This window comes from Xenia sp. Carnegie-2017, unplaced genomic scaffold (genome assembly GCF_021976095.1).
Source record: "Xenia sp. Carnegie-2017 unplaced genomic scaffold, XeniaSp_v1 HiC_scaffold_23, whole genome shotgun sequence".
Classification (NCBI taxonomy): Eukaryota; Metazoa; Cnidaria; class Anthozoa; order Malacalcyonacea; family Xeniidae; genus Xenia; species Xenia sp. Carnegie-2017.
This window is the reverse complement of record NW_025813486.1, coordinates 885,041-908,777: the sequence shown is the minus strand read 5'-3', so window position 1 is coordinate 908,777 and position 23,737 is coordinate 885,041. Positions and strand designations below refer to the sequence as shown.

The following is a 23,737-nucleotide window of genomic DNA, read 5'->3' as shown; positions in this document are numbered from 1 at the left end:
ATGTAGATCGTCCAGGTTGGTATAGTCCTGAGAAGGACTGTTTTTGTTGTTGTTGACTGACGTTTCGACAACCTTAGCGGTAGTCATCTTCTGAGTCAAAGGTTGCGACAACTCTTAGACTCTGAAGATGACTACCGCTAAGCTTGTCAAAACGTCAGTCAACAGCAACAAAAACAGTCCTTCTCATGACTATACCAATCTGAAAAACTATCATATACAAAAATCTACATGCTTTTCACAAGTTTCCCAACTATGAACAGTAGGTAGTCTTGAAACGGAGTCTGTAATTTCATACCTTCCGTCCACGTGCTCAAATTTATACTTCGCCACAATCTTCAAGATAATCGCTGTGTTTTCGGGAGGCAAAGTTTTCCTTGATTCAAAATCAAGCATGCTGACTAATCGCTTATTGTCTGTAATCAATGTAAACGTGATCTGTTTGTATCTTTTGACTCTGAAGATGACTACCGCTAAGGTTGTCGAAAAGTCAGTCAACAACATCAAAAACAGTCCTTCTCAGGACTTTATTAACCTGGACGATCATCATTTACAAACATATAACGATACTCCCGGGTTCAAACCATTTACTGTAAACGTGATCTCATGAAAATAATTATAAAAACGCTCAACTGCCCACACAATTACTAAAGCCTGGAAAATAACTGCTAATTGTAAAAGAACGCATTCTACATATAATCAACTATGCAAATCAGAATCTTTTTCAATTTGACCTACGTTTCAATTGCGTCCTTATTTAAAGTGCTAATGCAGTGAAATTTTCATACACTGTTTATTTGCTTATTTAAAAGTACTTAATTTTCACATAATTTTTATGGAAATAGAGTTAAATTTTGTTTCTTCAGATTGATTTTATAGACGTCAAAAGTGGCGGTTTTTGTTTTTTTTTGTGCGAACTTTTTTGGCTGCCATGTTTGCTAAATTGACGTCATAAATAGTACACATTTTCAACATGGCAATAGAAATTACTTAATTAAATGAAGATATGATCTATAAACATTCATAAACATATATATTTATAAAACATTCATAAAACATTCAATAGAAATTACTGTTAGTTTGGCGACTTCCGTACTACTTATGACGTCAAATAAGAAAACATGGCGGTCAACAAAATTCGCACAAGAGGACAACTTTTGGAGTTGAAATGAGTCAATTTCCACTCAACGTAAAATGAACATAAATATATTTATTGGTTGCAAACATCTGAATATTTCATTAAGGTTATAAAAAAGTATAAAAAAATTTCACTGCATAAACACTTAAACACAAACCACAAAATCATTTTGAGAACCATTTTTATTAATAAATACAGGTGCGCGTTACAGACGTAAATTTATAATCTGTTACAATAATGAAAATAAATGTTTTCCATTTCTACTAGTATAAGCTGATGTTCTTGTTGTTGTCCAATGTAGTACAGGTTAGGTAAACTATTTTCATCAATGAGAATTCATCAATTATTGACTATGAATGTTCTTATACACAACAAGCTCGTTCAATATCAATTAATGAATTATTAAAATCTTAAATTATTAATCGTAATTAAGTGCTGCTTTTGCATTGGTTGAGGCATTCCATACAATATCAGACTACACAATTCGAATATCAAAAGCATATAAACGTTTTACAATCCATCTAAATCCTGGAAACAAATTCACATTTCTTTTATATGAGCATCTCGCAATAGTTTAGAAAGGTCCAACGTAAAATTGCTAGTTTCGCTACATCCTTCTTTATCTTCAATCTCAAGCAATTTTTCAAAATCAATAAGACCCAAGAAAATTCCTTTGTCGTTTTCAACATAGTGTTTAAATTGTTCAAGATCCATTGTTCTTGGAACAGAACTTTTTTGAGGATCACATATCTGAATTTTGCCACCAGACTTGGTCTTTAAATTGGATGCTACACAATGACCTTCTAGTGCAGGATAAACTTCGAAAATCCTTCCCAATAGTAGCATGTAATTTTTCTTGTCCTCATCAAACTTTATGTTCATAATCGTGTTCCAAACATCATCAACACTATTTTTAGAATAGTTAAAAGCTTTACACAAATGGACTATTTTTAGCTCATAAAGCCATTTTAATAGATCAGTGCGCGGAGCATGCGCACTGTTGCTGGAAATTTTCTTGTGTTTTGCTCTGATATTTTCCAGTAGATGAAAACTGCACGGAACGAAGCCTTCGACTTCATCATAAATCCACACCAGGCAAGCTGTCACACAGTCAGAATTGCAAGCCCTGTATTTCATGACTTTTCGCGTATCGCACAGTTCGCGCAATAATTTTATGATAAAATCATCCTTTTCTTTTAGTCGCTTGTCTTTTTCTTCTAATTGTTTGTCTTTTTCTTCCAATTTTTGGTCTTTTTCTTCCAATTGTTTGTCTTTTTCTTCCAATTGTTTGTTTTTTTCTTCAACTTGTTTGTTTTTTCCTTCCAAACGTTTGTCTTTTTCTTCCAATCTATTCTCCTTTTCTACCAACAAGTTCTTTTGTTCTTCCACTATTATCTCCAATTCAACAACCCTATCTTCCAAGTATTTTGACTGACCATCATTAGATTCTTGAGTGCTCATTTTCAAGATAAGACATCAAATGTGACCTGATCTAATTATTTAAGCAAAATAACTCCTTTAAATATTTACGTTTAAACTTTGTAATTGAGATTTAAGCCAGAAACTGTTTAATCCAGATAATTTGACGTTGAAAACTTGAATATACATGTTGAAATCTTTTTGAACACAATATTATTTAATGATTGAATAGTTCCTTATATTTTACTACTCCATAGCTACAACCTTTAGAAAATTAAAATTGTATAAATAGCCTGGTTATTTTGTGCTTCAAACAATAAGATTACCATATTATCTTATTAGCACGTTTTCATTTATCTAAAATGTTTAATCAAACAATAAATTAATCCTGTATTGATGATGTCAGAATTTATAACCCATCAAACAGTTTACTTAACATGACAATGCCTATATATCACACAAATGCTAGCTAAGTGGCAAAACCATCATGACACTGGTGTTAATTCCTCAGAATTATCAGTCAATGTGAAAAATGGAGCTTTTATAAATTCTTGCTCCTTTTCCCTCCCATTTGTATTAATTTTTGAATTTGATGGAGGGGCTTTGCATTCATCTTCAAAAGCATCATCATTATCGTCATCAAAGGCTGCCACATTAGGCTTGTTATTTACAGCAGTATCTAGCTATCACCTATAACAGTATCATAATCATTTGAATTCATCTTCTACCTCTCTGATAATTATGAGTTTGAGCCTGGGTGCAAAACTTATTCAAATTCAAGCACTTTCTCTGTGCCACACTGAGTCCTTTGCTGTCTTTGATTAAATTCCATAGCTTAAATGAAAAACCATTTACAAAAATTGAATTCCATTTTTACAAGATGTAAAATAAATTTACTAATCATATCATGTCATATGTTTGTGTTCAAAAATTACTCAAATTTTGAATACAAGAAAACAAAATAATAACTTTATGAAGCACACTTTAGAAACATTGCACTCAATCAAATCATATTGGATTCTTGAACCTTACTGGACAAAGTTGCCAATTGGCAACAAAAATATTTTGAACGAAATAAAACAAAACAATGTTGCCGTTCACTGATTAGAAAACTATAAACAAACCCATTTAAAGAACCATGACCAGCCGACAATTTAAAGAAATATAGTATAAAACAAATTCCGAAGTAGCAAGACATCTTCAGATTGCAAAATATGCATCAAAACAAGACGAGAAGTAAACTGTAAATTTTCGACTTTATTTCAAAGTCATCCTCAGACAGAATGATATTTAAAACCATACATACACATATCTATTCAAAACGCAATAGAAATTAATAGTGTGATATTTACAAAGGCAGAGTTGGAAGAGGTGTAGTATTTCAAAAGGATGAATTGAAACTGCCGACCCAATAAGTATACTTCCGTTTACTTATTTCATGCGTTGTAAATATATATGTGTATGTATGGTTTTAAATATAATTCTGTCTGAGGATGACTTTGAAATAAAGTCGAAAATTTACAGTTCACTTCTCGTCTTGTTTTGATGCATATTTTGCAATCTCAAGATGTCTTGCTTCTTCGGAATTTGCTTTATGCTGAACCATTTAAATCTATACATCTTTTTTTATTAACAAATATCCTGAAGATTTAAGTATAACAATGACAAAACCAAAAAAAATATCATACCTAAAAAAGTGCAATCTATCACCCACAAAAATTCGCCTTAGCAGTTTTAAAAATTTTGTATTCTTTGTCTTTTCTCATAACAAAATGGCGGCTACATGTCAACAAACATTACATTACTTCATGTTAGCTACATATAAAGACGTTAGAAAACAGAGGGGGGGGGGAAGGAGGAATCTTTTATCTCTAAAGAATTAGAGGGTTATGACGTAATGACAGGCAAAGTACTATCTGTGCGGATTTACATCGTCAAAATTAATGTCAATGACATTACAGAAAAATGAAAGGTGTGAAATTATGAGCGCAAGTAGAATCAAATTTATGCGATTGCCTGCAATGAAAAAGCTATTTCAAAGATTAAATCAATGCAAGTCACGAACGTGCAGATATATCGGTTGAATGAAGAACATACACACATCAGAAATCTGTTTTGAAAGAAAAGTTGTTGGCGATATAGTATTTATTAAAAAGAATTTTTATTGAAAATGATGTGTTTATTTGTGAGAAATCTTAAAAACTTCTCTTGTAACGACGTGACAAGCAATCTAATCATGGACAGAAAGGGTTTGACAGTTACTGGGTCATTTCCCTAAATAGTTAGCACGAAAACACATTATTGAAATCACAAACAAGTTTGATTTAAGTAATATCAAATGCATATTATTTCAATAACCTTCAATTAACCTACTTCATTAAGTGACGATATAATTAACATGCTACCCATGTAATGCGTACCTATTTCCACTCACATTGCTTTGGTATTAAAGAACGAAAATACATATAATCTCCGTTAGGTTACAACATTCACTTTTCTAATGTAAAAGTGTTTTAAAAAATTATTATTAAACATTTTATCAACATAGGAAGATAGTTGAAATGATACTTGTGCTTGATCTAATATTTCTGTTTAGTGGTGATTACTATTATCGTATTGTACATTGTTCATTAAGCCATTCTTTGTTTTATATCTATGCATTATTGTTGCATTTGACCATCACAAATACTACTTATTAATTATTTACTCTTATAAAAAAACTGTGCAAAATTTGAAAATTGTTTCACAAAACAAAGAGAATTCTGAATTTTAAGTCTTTCATACTTTCTCTTTTTTTTTCAATGTTTTATCCCTTTCTTTCAAAATTTTTGTTTTTTCTTCAAAGCTGTTCTCTTTTGCTTCCAGTCCGTGGTTCTGTTCTTCCAACCTGCTGTCCTTTTCTTCTAATCCATTTTCTTTTCCTTTGAATACATTGTTTGGCTTTTCCAGAATGTTGCCTTTTGTCTTATCCTTTCCTTTCGATTCATTTAGTTTTTTGTTTAGTTGCTTAACCTCTTCATTCAATCGTTTTACTTTTTCATCGGATTGTTTCTCTTTTTCATCCATTTGTTTCTCTCTATAATCCATTCGTTTGTCTTTTTCATCAATTTGTTTCTTTTTTTCATCTATTCGTTTCTCTTTTTCATCCATTCGTTTTTCTCTTTTATCAAATTGTTCCTCTCTTTCATTAAATCGTTTCACTCTTTCATCAAATCGTTTCTCTCTTTCATCAAATCGCTTCTCTCTTTCATCTATTCGTTTTTCCCTTTCATCCATTCGTTTTTCCCTTTCATCCGATCGTTTCTCTCTTTCATTCATTCGTTCCTCTTTTTCAACCACTCGTTTCTCTCTTCCATCCAATTGTTTCTTATTTTCATCCAATTGCTTCCTGTTTTCATCCAATTGTTTTCTGTTTTCATCCAATTTTTTCCTGTTTTCATCCAATTGTTTCCTTTTTTCTTCCAATTGTTTCTTTTTCTCTTCCAAGGCTCTTTCTTTTTCTTCTAATCTTTTGTTTTTCCGTTTCAACATATTATCCTTTTCTTCTGACACGTTCCTTTCTTCTTTCAACATTTTTTCCAATTCAATGATGTTATCTTCCAAATAACTTGACCGACCATCTACAGATTCTTGGATGCTCATTTTCAAGATAAGATATCAACCAATCTAATTATTAAAGAAAAATAAAATAAGTTAAAAGTATTGAAGTAGGAATTCAACGGAATATAATTGGATGGCTACTTCCCGCCAAAATTTGAGGCCAGCAATTCAACGACTCCCAATCCTTCCCAACACGGCCAAAATAATTCATTAGTCATTACGGTAGTAAAATAAAATGCACAATCTTATCTACAGACACATGTTTAAACGTAAAATTTGGTTTCATGGAAGTTCAGGTCTTTGTTTACCTGGGGCTCGTTGCCTGAAGCTTGGATAGCATTATCCATTGGATAGTAAAATTTTCAAACTTGTAAAAATGGTGTTTATATTGTCTTACGGCAAAAGAAATTTTGTAATCTTAGAAGCAATATTTTATTTCAGTGATTGCTCAGTTCAAACCTTATATTTTTCCTTTTTAAGAAGTTCTCTAACCGTTTAAAAAAATTGCTATCCAATGGATAACGCTATCCAGGCTTCGTGCAACCGGCCCTGAAAGTAGCCTTCACTTTCCAGTTAAACAATTAGTTGAGATGCGTGTACCGTATAATTCGCTTTGACAATTCTAATGTACTAAAAAAGTTCAATAGAAATTCCCCGGAATGACTGAAAAAATATATAAAGAATTCTTTGTATTCGAACTTCTCTCATTAGAATAAGAGGGGAAAATTATTAGAATAGTACAAAGTTCAGTGTCAGTGTAGCATTTAAACAACAATAGCCATCAATATTCGCCACAACCAAGGTTTTTGAACTTTCCTCGCTGATTAAACACAAATTTGCCTTAATCCAGCTTATTAATTAAAAGAAATAAAAAATTTATATTGACTTTCTTATTAATGTACTTGAATAAGTGCGAAACATGCATCATAATACAAAACATAAGGAACAATTCAGAATTGATGCCAATAATTTCCAAAGTGCAAAATGTAAATTTTACAGTCGTAAAATAACGGAACAAGCCTTTAAATAAATACACATAATGAATCATCACCTTTTTAGTGTAATGTAAACCAATTAGAGATACCGATAAACTCGTGACTAAATGTACAACTCCGCTTTAGGGAACTGTAACAGAAATATAAAAGATGATAAGTACATTTGAGAGACAAACATGATGTAAGTGACTTGATTTAATATAAAAATAAACAAAAAGTACTAAATGACGAACCTTTTCTAAATTAACGTTTTCTTTCAAGTCGACGCACTTGAAGACTTGCTGATGTCAATCAGTCAATGTACTTTGTCCTGTGACCGTCACAAGACATAGATAATTATATTTTGAATATTACATTTGAATAATATACAATAATAAAAATAAATTAATAGTGAGTTAATAAAAACAAACAATAAAGAATGTGATTATGTAATTTATTTAAAAAGTTCACAAGTTTTGTTTTAAAGGAGTGAAAAATCTTGGAAAACCTAAGAAAAACGCTCAAAAACTTCTGCATAAGTTTAAAACACAAGTTTAATCTTGAACTTCATGATGCAGCAGTATTTCTTTCTAAAGCTGTATTTTTTCTATATCGATGAATTGATACCACTGAACGAATTATAATTGGATGGCTACTTCCCGCCAAAATTTGAGGCCAGCAATTCAACGAGTCCCAATCCTTCCCAACACGGCCAAAAATATTCATTAGTCATTACGGTAGTAAAATAAAATGCAGAATCTTATCTACAGACACACGTTTAAACGTAAAATTTGGTTTCATGCAAGTTCAGGTTTTTGTTTACCTGGGGCCCGTTGCACGAAGCTTGGATAACATTATCCATTGGATAGTAAAATTTTCAAACTTGTGAAAAAGGTTTTTATATTGTCATACGACAAAAGAAATTTTGTAATTTTAGAAGCATTATTTTATTTCAGTGATTGCTCAGTTCAAACGTTATATTTTTCCTTTTTAAGAAGTTCTCTAGCCGTTTAAAAAAATTGCTATCCAATGGATAACGCTATCCAGGTTTCGTGCAACCGGCTCTGAAAGTAGCCTCCACTTTCCAGTTAAACATTTAGTTGAGACGCGTGTACCGTATAATTAGCATTGACAATTTTTAGCGGGTGTTTACATGAATCCGGAATGACTTTCAATCCCGATCAAAACGTGATGTCAATCCGTGTTTACATGGGAAATCAACACAAGGATTGACATTTCGCGGGAATTTTGAAATTTGAAGATGGCGAACATAAACATTATAGCAACCCTTTTTTTCTGTTGCTCCTGCGTTAATACAGCTTAACACTTGCATGAAACTAATTGTTGTTTTTCTTCGCACTTATTTTAGCCCATTTAGCCGCTTTATTTGCTCACGAGCTTCAATTTCCCTGAATCACAATCTCATTCCAGAATGAAACTCAATTCGTGCTTACATGAGATTAAAACTAAATTTCGATCCGGAATGAAAATAGGAATGAGCTCCATCCGGATCGAGTTGTGACTCATTCCAGATTCATGTAAACATGCAGTAGGATTTCTTTTGAAATGGAATGAGTTCATTCCGGATCGATAGTCCTTCCGGATTCATGTAAACACCCCCTAATGTACTAAAAAAGTGCACTAGAATGACTGAAAAAAATATAAAGAATTCTTTGTCTTCGAACTTCCCTCATTACAATAAGAGGGGAAAATTATTACAACAATACAAAGTTCAATGTCAGTGTAGCATTTAAACATCAATATTCGCCACAACCAAGGTGTTTGAACTTTCCTCGCTGATTTGAGTAATTTTCAGAAATTTTCCCTGACGTCCATCAATTTAAACGCAAATTTGCCTTAATCCAGGTTATTAATTAAAAGAAATAGAAAATTTATATTGACTTTCTTATTAATGTATTTGAATAAGTGCGAAACATGCATCATAATACAAAACATAACGAACAATTCAGAATTCATGTTTATAATTTCGAAAGTGCAAAATGTAAATTTTACAGTCGTAAAATAACGGAACAAGCCTTTAAATAAATAGACATAATCAATCATCACCTTTTTAATGCAATGTAAACCACTTAGAGATACCGATAAACTCGTGACCAAATGTACAACTCCGCTTTAGGAAACTGTAAGAGAAATATAAAAGATGATAAGTACATTTGAGTGACAAACATGATGTAAGTGACTTGATTTAATATAAAAATAAACAAAACGTACTAAATGACAAACCTTTTCTAAATTAACGTATTCTTTCAAGTCGACGCACTTGAAGGTGATGTCAATCAGTCAATGTACTTTGTCCTATGACCGTCACAAGACATAGATAATTATATTTTGAATATTACATTTGAATAATATACAATAATAAAAATAAATTAATAGTGAGTTAATACAAACAAACAATAAAGAATGCACTTAAACTTAAGTCGTTTTTATAAGTGAATTTTAATTGATAGTGTTATTTATTACAAGTGGTTTTGTTCTAGCGTAAATGGCTAAGTTTGGCAGAGCGTGGCAAAGCTGAAACAAATTTGATGCAAACTTCGAACTTCATCTAACATTTTACAAATAACCCATTCTGTTTTCATTTGACTTATTCGATTATTAATATGCATAATGCAGCATATACTATAAAGCATTAATATTTTAAGCAAAGTGTGCGGTAGCTAGTTGAGTGATATGATTTATCCTTATTGGCAAAACTACCAAAGTTAAATCTTGCCAATTAAAGAAAGCAGATTTTCCAAAAATAAACACGTTTAAAAAATACATATTTAAAAATTTATCGAAAGACCAGCTTTTCAAAGAATTCCGCTACCTATTACATTATTTCCGACTCCAAAAGCGGAAAAAAGTTTCCATGGTTTGACCACAAGTTCATAGCTACTTTCAATGCAGATATCAATGACATATTCATGCAACAAATACTTGTTTGTGACCTACTTCTAAACATGGTAGAACGGTCAATATTGCAATCAGTGATTCCAATACATGGTAATCGTGTCGTACATATTGTGTTCTCAGTGATGAGTCATTGTCAACGGTATAAAAAAATTACCATTTAACAAATTTGAGAAATGACAACGACATTTATCTAAATAATATGTTGACTAAGAGACACAAGTGATTCAGCAAAATGAAGTTAAGTGGAATACTCAACACAAAAAGAAACATATTGCTCTCACAGATATCTCCAGGTACCAGTCAATATCGGGCTTATACTTCAATTTTTTCCAACTCTTTCAAACATTCTACCAGACTTTACGTTCTATAAGTCAGTTGTAAATATAAAATTGGGAAAACGTGAAAACGCTTCAAAAACAGTAAAGGAGGCCTTTAAAAACACAAGAATTAAGGTCCCACGCGTCGTTAGAACATACCGTGGGTAACTTTTTGAGCTTGAAAACTCAGACATTAGTTTATTTAAAAAAATAATGAAAAGCATTTTGCTAGTTTTTGGTTCATACGTATCATCCATTGTCTCCATCATTTGGATAAAATCTTCTTTTTAGAGATGGTGAGTCTCACATGTGATTCATTTTATTCTTTATGCAGGATGTAAGATTTTCTTTTGCCTTTATTTGAAATGAGTATTGTTGATTACAGGTACAAAACAAACAGGTTTAGGATTTCTTTCAAAGTAAAATAGAGCCACTTACCAAGACTTGGAGGTTCACCAATCTTCGTAGTTGAGGTGGTAGAGAATCTGGAAAATTTTAAATACTGAAATCTTTAGTGTATGAAAAATGAACACGTCAACACGATAATCAAACGACAAAAAAACAACTATTCATTTTGTCTTTAAAAGAATTTAACTTGAACCAAGATTATGAAGTTCAATAAAATAAAGATACAAACCAAGTTGGTTGTCACTGAGATCCAAATACATTAAATCTGTGCAGTTGATGAATAACTAAATACAAGATAATAAAATTAACCATCTTTAGTACACAGATAACGATTCTAAAATGACAAAATGATAAAATCATGCAACTGATTAGGTATATTTTCAATCCTAAATGAATCAAAACAGGAGAATGTAAAACAAGAGCAACATTGTCTCTCAGCACACGACTATAGCTCACTTTCTCTATTGAATTGAAGTTTTTATTTACATAAAGTAAAAGCCTCAGATCTCACCTGTTATTGGCCAGTGATAAAACACAGAGAGAGTGTGCATTTTCCAGTTCTTCAGGTGCCTACATATAAAAATATATCACTTAAGTAAAAACATAAAAGTTTTTTAGTAAAACATTAAGATTTTATCACCTCTTATAACTGGTTATGACTGAAATCTTTCATGGACAAAAAAAATTATTTCTCAGTACTTTATCAGTAAATACATCATTAATTTAGAAAGTCAAATTTATTCAAACACCTTACCACAGTCAGTAGTTCTTCCAAGCTGAACACGCCATTGGGAATACCAGAATTTTTTAGTTGATTCTTCCCAGCATTAATCACCTGTGTTAAGGATTTTTGACTTTAGTATTGACAAAATGTACAAAATACTATTAATGGCAAAACAAGACCCTACAATTTGTTATAGTGTTAGGGAATATATGACCAATGTTCAAATAAATTGTCATATGTGCATTTTTATGCATGGTTCTTGTTAAATAAATCATACAAACAAACAAACAACATTTATATACCGGCCAGTATTAATCCCCGCCAGGGGGGTTGACCTGTCCATGAATTTTTCCACGCCACACATCTCTATCTCTCGCCATATCTCTCGTTATACCCATCGCCTTCATATCACTGTTCACAGCATCCATCCATCTCTTTCTCGGTCTACCTCGTTTGCGGACTCCATCAACAATCTCTATTACTAAATTTCTATTACTAAATTTCTATTACTAAATTTCTATTACTAAATAGAGATAAATAAATCATCTCTATTACTAAATTTTATATTTACAAATAACTAGTACAAACACAATGTTTGAATTTAGTTTGCAAAAATTTTGCCATAAAATACATAATACATACTTTAAGATTGCTCAAAGCTGTTAAATCTCTATTATAAAGGCTGTCCAACTGGTTCTTCCTCACAGACAAATGCTCCTTCATAAAATAGAGAAAGCAAATATATGTTGTATTGTCACATTTATTGCAGACATTATTTTGAAGTCTACTTAACATGTTCTTTAAGAATGAAAATAATGTAAGCTTTTTAGGCAGCCGTGAGTGGTCAATAAAATATCAAACCAATGTTATGCCATATTGACTGAGCTTTAGTAGACTCAGTACTAACATTCACTACTTTACAATTATGTACAGTCAGTATTGACCAAATAATAGGTGTAACTTCCTTGTCAACCAGCTTATATCAGGGCTGTCATAACAAATGCAGGTCATATAATAACCTCAAAGTTTGTTAAAGTTTGTTAAAGGTTTCTTACAAGTTTTTTTAGATATTTCATCAGGTAATTCCTGTATTTTCGTCTTGTACAACATCATCCATCTCAAGTTAGGCATGTTTGCAACTCGTTCTGGGAATGATTTGTCCTTTTAAGCAAAAAAATATATATCTCATGAATGTTTCAGCAAACTTATGCCATTTTCGTTACATTGTTTAATGAGTTCAATACAGTTAAAAGTACTGTCGTTAATCAATTCTTTAGAAATGCCTAACTGCTATTGAGCTTTCATGAAAGTACGAAAACATTTTAACTCAAAAGAAAATAGCAGTAAATTGTACAGGAAAATATTCTACAAAGGATCAACTATACAATGTAGACTCTTTTTCAAGTTTATTTACATTTCAATTGCGTTCTTAGTCTACACAAACCTCAAAATCATTTTGAGAAAAGTCGACATCATGAACCATTTTAATCAATAAAAGTACGCGTTACGTCACAAATTTTGAATTAATTATAACTTTATAATCCCACCTTTCCGACAATACTGATGTAAATTGTTACATGTCACTTGTGTTTTAGAGAATATAGACAACATTACAGAATAAATATCTTCTTGTTGTTTGTTGACTTGTTGTTTTCAATTTAATGATGGCCCAACAAGCTGTGAATAGTATTGAAAAAACTGAAAATCAAAATCTGCATTCAATAATTATAAAATTAAAGAATGAAATTTCACTGGTGAAGAAAGAGAATTCTGTGTTAAAAAATGAAAAAGAAATTCTGAATAAAAAGTTGGAAGACCTGTACGTGTATGTATGGTTTTAAACATCATTCTGTCTGAGGATGACTTTGAAATAAAGTCGAAAATTTACAGTTCACTTCTCGTCTTGTTTTGATGCATATTTTGCAATCTCAAGATGTCTTGCTTCTTCGGAATTTGCTTTATACTAAACCATTTAAATCTATACATCTTTTTTTATTAACAAAGACCCTGAAGATTTAACTATAACAATGACAAATTCCAAAAAAAAATCATACCTTAAAAAGTGCAATCTATCGCCAACAAAAATTCGCCTCAGCAGTCTTCAAAATTCTGTATTCTTTAACTTTTTACATAACAAAATGGCGGCTAAATGTCAAGAAACAATACATTACTTCATGTTAGCTACATATAAATACCTTAGAAAACAGAGGGGAAGGACGAATCTTTTATCTCTAAAGCAGGGGTCTCCAAACTTTACAGCCAGAGGGCCACATGAACTTTCATCCAGCATGTTGAGGGCCGAAGAATAAAAAAAAATTTCCACGTTATCCTTCAGCTTTTTAAATTTCGCAATGTGCTTGAAACGGAAGTAGGAAGTTGGGAGAAAAATTGACGTAAGCCACTCTTGCTAGTTGGCTTGCGACATAACGTGAACTTTCTGCACAAAATTTATTTTGTTTAATAATATTATTATTTTTTCTGAAGTGCCTCTGCGGGCCGGATTGAGAGGCCCAACGGGCCGCATCTGGCCCGCGGGCCGTAGTTTGGAGACCCCTGCTCTAAAGGATTAGAGGGTAATGACATAATGACAGGCAAAATACTATCTGTGCAGATTTACATCGTCAAAATTAATGTCAATGACATTACAGAAAAATGATACGTGTGACATTATGAGGGCAAACAGAATCAAATTTATGCGATTGCCTGCAATGAAAAAGCTCTTCCATTTCAAAGATTAATCAAAGCAAGTCACGAACGTGCAGATTTATCTGTTCAATAAAAAACATACACACGTCAGAAATCTGTTTTGAAAGAAGTTTTTGGCGATATAGTATTTATTAAAAAAACTTTTTATTGAAAATGATGTGCTTATTTGTGAGAAATGCTAAAAACTTCACTTGTAACGACGTGACAGGCAATCTAATCATGGACAGAAAGGATTTGAAAGTTACTGGTTCATTTCCCTAAATTGTTAGCACGAAAACACAATATTGAAATCACAAACAAGTTTGGTTTAAATAATATTAAATGCATATTATTTCAATAACCTTCAATTAACCTACTTCATTAAGTGACGATAAAATTAACATGCTACCTATGTACGCAATGCGTACCTATTTCCACTCACAATGCTATGGTATTGACTGACTTGTTCTTACAAGACAACATGTAATATGTGTTATTAAATAAAACAATTTCACAGATTGTCACTTCATGGTCGTAAAATTCCAAATTGACATTAATAGCAATCATCACCTGCATTAAATTTCTATTTACTCCGCAGTTATACAGGAAACTTTAAAATTGACTCCTGTAAATACATGACAATAGACTTAAATGTTTGATTAAAGAACGAAAATACATATAATCTCCGTTAGGTTACAACATTATCTTTTTCTTTGAATACATTGTTTGGTTTTTTCAAAATGTTGTCATTTTTCTTATGTGAAAGTGTTTTAAAAAATTATCATTATTAAATGTTTTATCAACATAGGAAGATAGTTGAAATGATACTTGTGCTTGATCTAATATTTCTGTTCAGTGCTGATTACTATTATCGTATTGTACATTGTTCATTAAACCATTCTTTGTTTTATATCTATGCATTATTGTTGTATTTGACAATCACAAATACTACTTATTAATTATTTACTCCCATAAAAATATTGTGCAAAATTTGAAAATTATATGACAAAACAAAGAGAATTCTGAATTTTAACTCTTTCATACTTTCTCCTTTTTTTTCAATGTTTTATCCCTTTCTTTCAAAATTTTCGTTTTTTCTTCAAAGCTGTTTTCTTTTGCTTCCAGTCCGTGGTTTTGTTCTTCCAACCTGCTGTCCTTTTCTTCTAATTCATTTTCTTTTCCTTTGAATACATTGTTAGGTTTTTCCAGAATGTTGCCTTTTGTCTTATCCTTTCCTTTCGATTCATTTAGTTTTTTGTTTAGTTGCTTAACCTCTTCATTCAATCGTTTTACTTTTTCATCGGATTGTTTCTCTTTTTCATCCATTTGTTTCTCTCTATCATCCATTCGTTTGTCGTTTTCATCCATTTGTTTCTTTTTTTCATCTGTTCGTTTCTCTTTTTCATCCATTCGTTTTTCTCTTTCATCAAATCGTTTCTCTCTTTCATCCATTCGTTTTCTCTTTCATCAAATCGTTTCTCTCTTTCATCAAATCGTTTCTCTCTTTCATCAAATCGTTTCTCTCTTTCATCTATTCGTTTCTCCCTTTTATCCATTCGTTTTTCCCTTTCATCCATTCGTTTCTCTCTTTCATTCATTCGTTTCTCTTTTTCAACCACTCGTTTCTCTCTTCCATCCAATTGTTTCTTATTTTCATCCAATTGCTTCCTGTTTTCATCCAATTGTTTCTTTTTTTCTTCCAAGGCTCTTTCTTTTTCTTCTAATCTTTTGTTTTCTCGTTTCAACATATTCTCCTTTTCTTCTGACACGTTCCTTTCTTCTTTCAACATTTTTTCCAATTCAATGATGTTATCTTCCAAATAACTTGACCGACCATCTACAGATTCTTGGATGCTCATTTTCAAGATAAGATATCAACCAATCTAATTATTCAAGGATAATAAAATAAGTTAAAAGTATTGAAGTATGAATTCAACATTCTAGACCCGAACTGATCATTTAGAAAAAAGTTTTGAGCCTCATTTCTTTAAACAATGTCGTCATTCTGAATGAAGAATACCAGAAAATAAAAACGAAGCACAAAGTTTCCGTAACCATGACAACGCTCAATCATTCACAAGGTTACATGAAACTTATAGAAGAACAGATGGTGACAGTAACAGAAAATTATAATGTGTATTTTTGATGAATTTGTTCTGACCATAATATACGCTCAAATTTCACGGTTTTCACTGACTAACATAAGCTGCCAAAATTGTTTTAAATAATTTTACTTGCTCTTGAAATCATAAATCACATTATTAAATCTTTAATTAATTTTTGCGATAGCAATTTGACTATTTTAGAACTTAACATGAAAAACATTCGCGTACTTCATCTTATGTAATTTAAATTAAAAAGTTCACAAGTTTCGCTTCAAAGGAGTGAAAAATCTTGGAAAACCTAAGAAAAACGCTCAAAAACTTGTGCATAAGTTTAAAACACAAGTTTAATCTTGAACTTCATGATGCTGCAGTATTTCTTTCTAAAGCTATATTTTTTCTATATCGATGAATTGATACCACTGAACGGAATATAATTGGATGGCTACTTCCCGCCAAAATTTGAGGCCAGCAATTCAACGAGTGCCAATCCTTCCCAACACGGCCAAAAATATTCATTAGTCATTACGGTAGTAAAATAAAATGCAGAATCTTATCTACAAACACATGTTTAAACGTTAAATTTGGTTTCATGCAAGTTCAGGTTTTTGTTTACGTGGGGCCCGTTGCACGAAGCTTGGATAGCGTTATCCATTGGATAGTAAAATTTTCAAACTTGTAAAAAAGGTGTTTATATTGTCTTACGACAAAAGAAATTTTGTAATCTTAGTATGAAGAGTAATCAATCTTAGTATCTTAATCTTCTACTACAGTTGGCTAATGCTGAGTTGACAATGATGACAGGAAGTTGACCCCTTCATAGTAGCGATGATATTGCCCTCAAATATGGCACGCCAAACATAACAAAAGTGTATCGAGAATTCCAACCACCAGTCGAGAATCATAAGTGACATATGAGAAAAACAAGCATGTGTTGAGAAAATCAACCATACGTCTAGATGTCTGACTGGCAAACTGGACAGCGGTTGCGAAACGTATATGACAAATACTTCGTGTCATCCATATAACATAACATGGTCTTCAGTAAACAATGGCTGAAGAAAATGGCGTTCCGAATAATATTGTAGAAAATATTCTTACAAGACTGGACGAACTCTCTTCGCGCATTTCTCCCCAAGAAACTGGTGAAAGAGAGGTCAGGCGTCTTTTTAGTGGAAGAAGAACTTCTTCTTCAACATCACAAGCATCGTCTTCCAGGCTTGCAACCGGGAGGCAAAATTCAACCTATCCAAATAACAGAAATTTTGTACGGAGGCACAATTTTCAAGGACAACGTCCTTCAAATGTTGGTCGCGGAAAGCTAAGGAGCCTAAAGTCAAAGCGATCGATAACAGGACCTTCATGCGTGACTTGGTACTGCTTGACGGCAGGGAAGACCTGCTTGAAAGCACATGCTTGTTTTTCTCATATGTCACTTATGATTCTCGACTAGTGGTTGGAATTCTCGATACACTTTTGTTATGTTTGGCGTGCCATACTCAAACACATAAAAATCGATATAAAGGTCGAACGACACAAAATTAGTGAATGATTTAGGTTTACTTTGTGAACGTAAGTTGTTTGTACTCATAATGTTTACCTGGAATTTTATTCCTTAGCTTTTACACAACTAGACAGGATATTTTTGAGGCTTGATCGATCCTTGATGTGCTCGAACATATACTTCTGAATGATCTGAGTTTTACATAGCCGTTTATATATTGCTAAAGCTATTAAGACATCCCTACTGCGTGGTGTTGTTCTTGCAACACCCACTTGTATAAAAATTTATCAAAGATTTGAACATTTTTCATTTGAATATACCACCATAAAGAATAGTTTTCGCAGTATATCTATGCTTAATATGTAAAATTTGAAGATTACAATTGATTGTGTGGTTATTGTAAGTAAATGATGATGTTATCATTTCGAAAAATTATAATCATGTCCAAGAGGAAGATAGTAACAATAAATATCTACAAAAATCTTGCTGTATGTATTTGATTAGACATGAGACAATGTATAGTCGGGATAAGGAAATAGCAAAGCTTGTAAAAACGCGTGGGTTTTTGGGGGTATTTTGTGAAATTTTCAAATGCAGAAAATATTTATTTTTGAAATTTTCTGTCCTGCAAGAAGCCAAATATTTCATTTAGGCCTGTCCCGAACAATCTGCTCCTCGAAGTGAACGACATTCCTTGTTTGAACAAAACATATACCTTGATATCGGCCGATCTTGTAATTTAAGTTTGTGATCATTAGATTGTAGCTTTATACAAATCTATCATAATACTCATTAAAGAAAGATACAGAGAAACAAAACATAAAAAATTCAAAGAAAGTTATATGAAGTATAATAACTTTGATATGGTTTGCTGCATTTTTCAACCTACAGCTACTAAAAACCTGTCTTGTTTAGAAGCTTTTTTAAAGAACTGGAAAGTTGTTTGGAAACTTTTATAGCAAATGTTTCCATAATTCCATGGCAACTAAACGTCACCATAACAATGATAATTTGGATTCAATTGCTTGGAACAAATTCTATTTGAACTGAAAGAATATTCATTGATTCAAACTTGAAGGCATGTGAATTTTCTTTACATCTTGTAATGAAAATTCGCCTTCCATTTGACCAAACTGTCGGAATCGATTCTGATATTTTGTAGACATTTTGTTACGCTCAATTCATTGCACTCAACAATATTCTATCTTCAAACTCCACTTCAGATACACGCCATAAAGCTGCTGCTACTGATATTTGCTAAGCTAGTTGAAGCGGCAATCGTAACTGTCAAATAATTTTCTCAATCACGTAATTAGTCAATTTGATTAATTTTTCGACAAACTTTTTTATGTTTCAATAGTTATTATAACTAACCATAGTTACAAAACAACAAAATCCTGAATGTACAGTTGACGGTTTAAAAATTTAAAAAACGTTTTTATGAAACCAAAAGTTGTCGTATTTGAAGTGCTATTAGTTGTCTGGATCTTTCGATCGCTGATGAAGTAGCAATGTATATATTGAATTTTGATAAAAAATTTTCACTCACGTTTCGTTAAAGTTGTTTTGCTTTACTTTATCATTGTTAAGTGTGCTATATCAAACAATATCGTAGATGCAGATTTTAATTTTTAAAAGCAATCTTATCAAGGAAGACGTGTACGCCTTAAAAATATAGCGATGGAATCAAATCAGTCTGTAAAGCTTCTGTTCGTTTAGACTTTTCCAGCACATAAGCTAATCCTTAAGCCCGCCGCACACTGGTGAACTTGCCGCGCGTACTTGTTATTCGTGACAAGTGCGATCGACAGAATTTCCTAGTGTACGCGGAAGTTTTGAACAACATTTGTCATTCGTGACAGATGAGTCAAATATCAAACGCGGCAAGTTCACCAGTGTGCGGCGGGCTTTAGCAGACCAAGTTACAATTGTCGAACATAAATTGAGGTTCGATATTTTTTACGATTCTATTTGTAAGTAAAAATATTATACAATTGTCATGAAATAATTTGGCTTGTATTATAACACAGGCAACTGAAATCGCTCAATCATTAAATCCAGAATGACTCTACAACGCTTTGGAAATGATTAAAAGCAAAGTATATTATTTACTTATTAAATAGGAGTTATTATTCACTTCACGATTTTGCTCAGTAAAATATTCACGATTACAAACGCATGGCGCAGTACATAAGAATCAGTTTAAGGTTTTTGATCTTTTACAAATGCAAATGTATGAGGTGTGGTAAAATACTTGGAATAGCTACTGAACATAAACATTAAACATTTGAATTTCTTTGCATGAGAACATTGTTTAGACAATGGCTCGGTGGAGATAACGGTATAAACACATTCTTAAAATACTTTTTATACGTTTCATCGTAATTATTTTTATATACAGGAAAAAATGTGAAACAGCTTTGTAATTGTCGACAAAAAGGATTTCAACTTTAAATTTTGAGAAGACGTGTGTTGTAAATTTCGCATGAGCACCTCTCAAGAAAGTGTTGTTTTAATAATCTCTCAATATTATTATATCCGTCTGCTTTTTAGATCATTTATACTATGTGTCATCTCTTAATACGGTAGTGTTTTAGTTTTATTCTTTCATAAACAACAAACTTTATACTAAGATTGACACGTGTATATAAAGTGTAATTTTATCCTGTATATAAAAATAATTACGATGAAACGTGCTCAATGCAGGTGTCCAATTTCAGTCAAAGCACAGAGACGATTGAGGTCAATCCAATTACATTCATTCATAACTTTAAAAATATTTTAAGAATGTGTTTATACCGTTATCTCCACCGAGCCATTGTCTAAACAATGTTCTCATGCAAAGAAATTCAAATGTTTAATGTTTATGTTCAGTAGCTATTCCAAGTATTTTACCACACGAAAAATAAACACGTTTAAAAGATACATATTTAAAAATTTATCGAAAGACCAGCTTTTCGAAGAACTCCTTTACCTATTACATTATCTCAGACTCCAAAAGCGAAAAAAAGTTTCCATGGTTTGACCACAAGTTCATAGCTACTTTTAATGCAGATATCAATGACATATTCATGCAACAAATACTTGTTTGTGACATACTTCTAAACAAGGTAAAACGGTCAATATTCAATTAGTGATTCCAATACATGGTAATGTGTCGGATATATTGTGTTCTCATTGAGAGACGAGTATTTGTCAACGGTATAAAAAAATTACCATTTAACAAATTTGAGAAATACAACGACATTTGTCTAAATAATATGTTGACTAAGAGACACAAGTGATTCAGCAAAATAAAGTTAAGTGGAATACTCAACACAAAAAGAAACATATTGCTCTCACAGATATCTCAGGGTACCAGTCAATATCGGGCTTATACATTCAATTTTTTCCAACTCTTTCAAACGTTCTACTAGATTTTCACGCGAGAAGTTCTTTTTTTGTTGATAATCGACAATATTTTTCTCAGCTTCTTGTGATCATCTTTGTAGAAGTGGTTATATCGAATGGTATTCCTTTCATTGTCATCAATCTTTATTAAACTTGCAAGTTTGTCCAAGTCCATCACAATGTGTCTGCTTAACATATACATTTCACTTGGGCTCAATGAGCGTGACGTAATGTTACGTCATCACCATCAGTAGGAGAACTTTCCTGAGATGTGTAGAGTCTTGAAAAAAGAACGCAAAATGTAAAGACTTGTATTTTTGTAGAAAGCAAACTTTGAACATTAGTATGATATTTTTTGTTATGAGAAGATAGACTTTCAACAAACGCGAAGCTCAATTGGGAACTGTCCGTTCATATCAGTTTTCTATGCTGAGTGATAGTTTGAATAATGCACTAAAAAACATGTGAAGGTAGCAAGAAAGTGTCAACTAAATATTTGACCAAGAATGAAACGAAGAAGAAAATTTGTGTCAAGCAAATTGTTTGTAAATAAATGCTGAAAGTATACTAATATTGATAATATCCTGTTTTCAAGTTTATTTTTTTTCAAAATTATTTGCAAAACGTTAACAGGCAGTACAGACAAAAAAAAAACAAAAACATGCATATATTGGCTACACAATTTCTTAATTAGCTACTGCATCATGATATGCTCTTGCAAAATCGCATGTCGTAAGATGAAACTTTTTTCTAGGAATCAAAAAAAGTAAACATCAAATTGCTAATAAATATGACAAATCATTTAACTCAATATTTCCGTAATTCAAGAATATGTCACAGTGTCAATATGTGATCAATCCACAATTCATATAAACTAAATCTCTGTTGCTGATGAGCAGCAAAGTTTGTCTGCATTTGACTTGTAGCGCGGAGTTCTTGTCTCGTTTACAAGGAAAAGAAGTGGAAGGTTAATTCACAAATGCTGCAAAATTCAAATGTTCCTTGCAAAGTTTATATAATATTTAATCAAATTATTAGGTCAGGATCAAAGTCCTTCGTGATTCGATGGTACAGAAAACTTGCAAAGAAGATTGACTATTGACAAGATTTATTATGATGGGTGTAACTACCTTGTCAACAGTTTATATCAAGTCTGTCATAACAAATGCAGGCCATGTAACAACTTCAAAGTTTGTTCAAGTTTCTTAAAGATTTCTTACAAGTTTTTTTAGACGAGATATTTCATCAGGTAACTCCTGTATTTTCGTCTTGTCCAACATCAACCATCTTAGGTTAGGCATGTTTGCAACTCGTTCTGGGAATGATTTATCCTTTTAAGCAAAAAAATATATCTCATGAATGTTTCAGCAAACTTATGCAATTTTCGTTACATTGTTTAATGAGTTCAATACAGTTAAAAGTACTGTCGTTAATCAACTCTTTAGAAATGCCTAACTGCTATTGAGCTTTCACGAAAGTACGAAAACATTTTAACTCAAAAGAAAATAGCAGTAAATTGTACAGAAACATATTCTACAAAGGATCAACTATACAATGTAGACTCTTTTTCAAGTTTATTTACATTTCAATTGCGTGTTTAGTCAACAAAAACCTCAAAATCATTTTGAGAAAAGTTGACATCATGAACCATTTTAATCAATAAAAGTACGCGTTACGTCACAAATTTTGAATTAGTTATAACTTTATAACCCACCTTTCCGACAATACTGTTGTAAATTGTTACGTGTCACTTGTGTTTTAGAGAATATAGACAACATTACAGAATAAATATCTTCTTGTTGTTTGTTGACTTGTTGTTTTCAATTTAATGATGGCCCAACAAGCTGTGAATAGTATTGAAAAAACTGAAAATCAAAATCTGCATTCAATAATTATAAAATTAAAGAATGAAATTTCACAGGTGAAGAAAGAGAATTCTGTGTTGAAGAATGAAAATTCACAAGTGAAGAAAGAGAATTCTGTGTTAAAAAATGAAAAAGAAATTCTGAATAAAAAGTTGGAAGTCCTGTATGTGTATGTATGGTTTTAAATATCATTCTGTCTGAGGATGACTTTGAAATAAAGTCGAAAATTTACAGTTCACTTCTCGTCTTGTTTTGATGCATATTTTGCAATCTCAAGATGTCTTGCTTCTTCGTAATTTGCTTTATACTAAACCATTTAAATCTATACATCTTTTTTTATTAACAAATATCCTGAAGATTTATTTATAACAATGGCAAATACCAAAAAAAATATCATACCTAAAAAAGTGCAATCTATCGCCCACAAATATTCGCCTCAGCAGTCTTCAAAATTCTGTATTCTTTGTCTTTTCTCATAACAAAATGGCGGCTAAATGTCAAGAAACAATACATTACTTCATAAAGTAAATGGCTTGAGCCCGGGACAAACATATAACATTACTTCATGTTAGCTACATATAAATACCTTAGAATACAGAGGGGGGAAGAAGCCATCTTTTATCTCTAAACAATTTGAGGGTAATGACGTAATGACAGGCAAAATACTATCTGTGCGGATTTACATCGTCATAATT

General features: G+C 31.8%; 3 protein-coding genes across 7 annotated transcripts in view; all 3 read right to left on the bottom strand.

The window, feature by feature from the left end:
* The window catches only part of LOC124449477 (protein flightless-1 homolog), a 60,706-nt gene extending 59,401 nt beyond the window's left edge, over positions 1-1,305 (bottom strand). Inside the window, exon 1 of the mRNA XM_047000397.1 lies at positions 1,293-1,305. The gene's annotated coding sequence lies outside the window, so the exon portion shown is untranslated. The remainder of the gene's footprint in view (positions 1-1,292) is intronic.
* On the bottom strand, positions 1,300-23,544 carry LOC124447947 (golgin subfamily A member 6-like protein 6). The gene is made up of 14 exons (XM_046998942.1): positions 23,442-23,544; positions 12,552-12,657; positions 12,139-12,213; positions 11,527-11,607; positions 11,413-11,438; positions 11,284-11,342; positions 11,002-11,056; positions 10,304-10,849; positions 9,373-9,444; positions 9,196-9,269; positions 7,383-7,459; positions 7,206-7,279; positions 5,339-6,220; positions 1,300-2,602 (listed from the first exon to the last, which is right to left on the bottom strand). Exons 13-14 carry the CDS (start codon positions 6,194-6,196, stop codon positions 1,676-1,678), a joined length of 1,785 nt encoding a protein of 594 aa, XP_046854898.1. The 5' UTR covers positions 6,197-6,220; positions 7,206-7,279; positions 7,383-7,459; positions 9,196-9,269; positions 9,373-9,444; positions 10,304-10,849; positions 11,002-11,056; positions 11,284-11,342; positions 11,413-11,438; positions 11,527-11,607; positions 12,139-12,213; positions 12,552-12,657; positions 23,442-23,544; the 3' UTR covers positions 1,300-1,675.
* Positions 15,348-21,435, bottom strand: LOC124449494 (trichohyalin-like). 5 transcript variants are annotated; one of them, XM_047000430.1, is made up of 3 exons: positions 17,884-18,036; positions 17,385-17,528; positions 15,348-16,064 (listed from the first exon to the last, which is right to left on the bottom strand). In XM_047000430.1, the coding sequence occupies exon 3, from the start codon at positions 16,038-16,040 to the stop codon at positions 15,471-15,473; it is 570 nt and encodes a 189-aa protein (XP_046856386.1). In that variant the 5' UTR covers positions 16,041-16,064; positions 17,385-17,528; positions 17,884-18,036; the 3' UTR covers positions 15,348-15,470. The 5 variants fall into 5 exon arrangements, with proteins under 5 accessions (XP_046856386.1, XP_046856383.1, XP_046856387.1 ...); XM_047000427.1 differs by lacking the exons at positions 17,385-17,528; positions 17,884-18,036 and adding an exon at positions 21,130-21,435; XM_047000431.1 differs by lacking the exons at positions 17,385-17,528; positions 17,884-18,036 and adding an exon at positions 20,762-21,121.
* Positions 23,545-23,737: the final 193 nt, after the last annotated feature.

Coding starts and splice junctions, on each gene's coding strand:
- LOC124449494 (XM_047000427.1), bottom strand. CDS start 16,040: ATGAGCATCCAAGAATCTGTAGATGGTCGGTCAAGTTATTTGGAAGAT.
- LOC124447947 (XM_046998942.1), bottom strand. CDS start 6,196: ATGAGCATCCAAGAATCTGTAGATGGTCGGTCAAGTTATTTGGAAGAT. Junction 2,603..5,338: donor CATTGAAAAAAAAAGAGAAA/GTATGAAAGACT, acceptor TGATGTCTTATC/TTGAAAATGAGCACTCAAGA.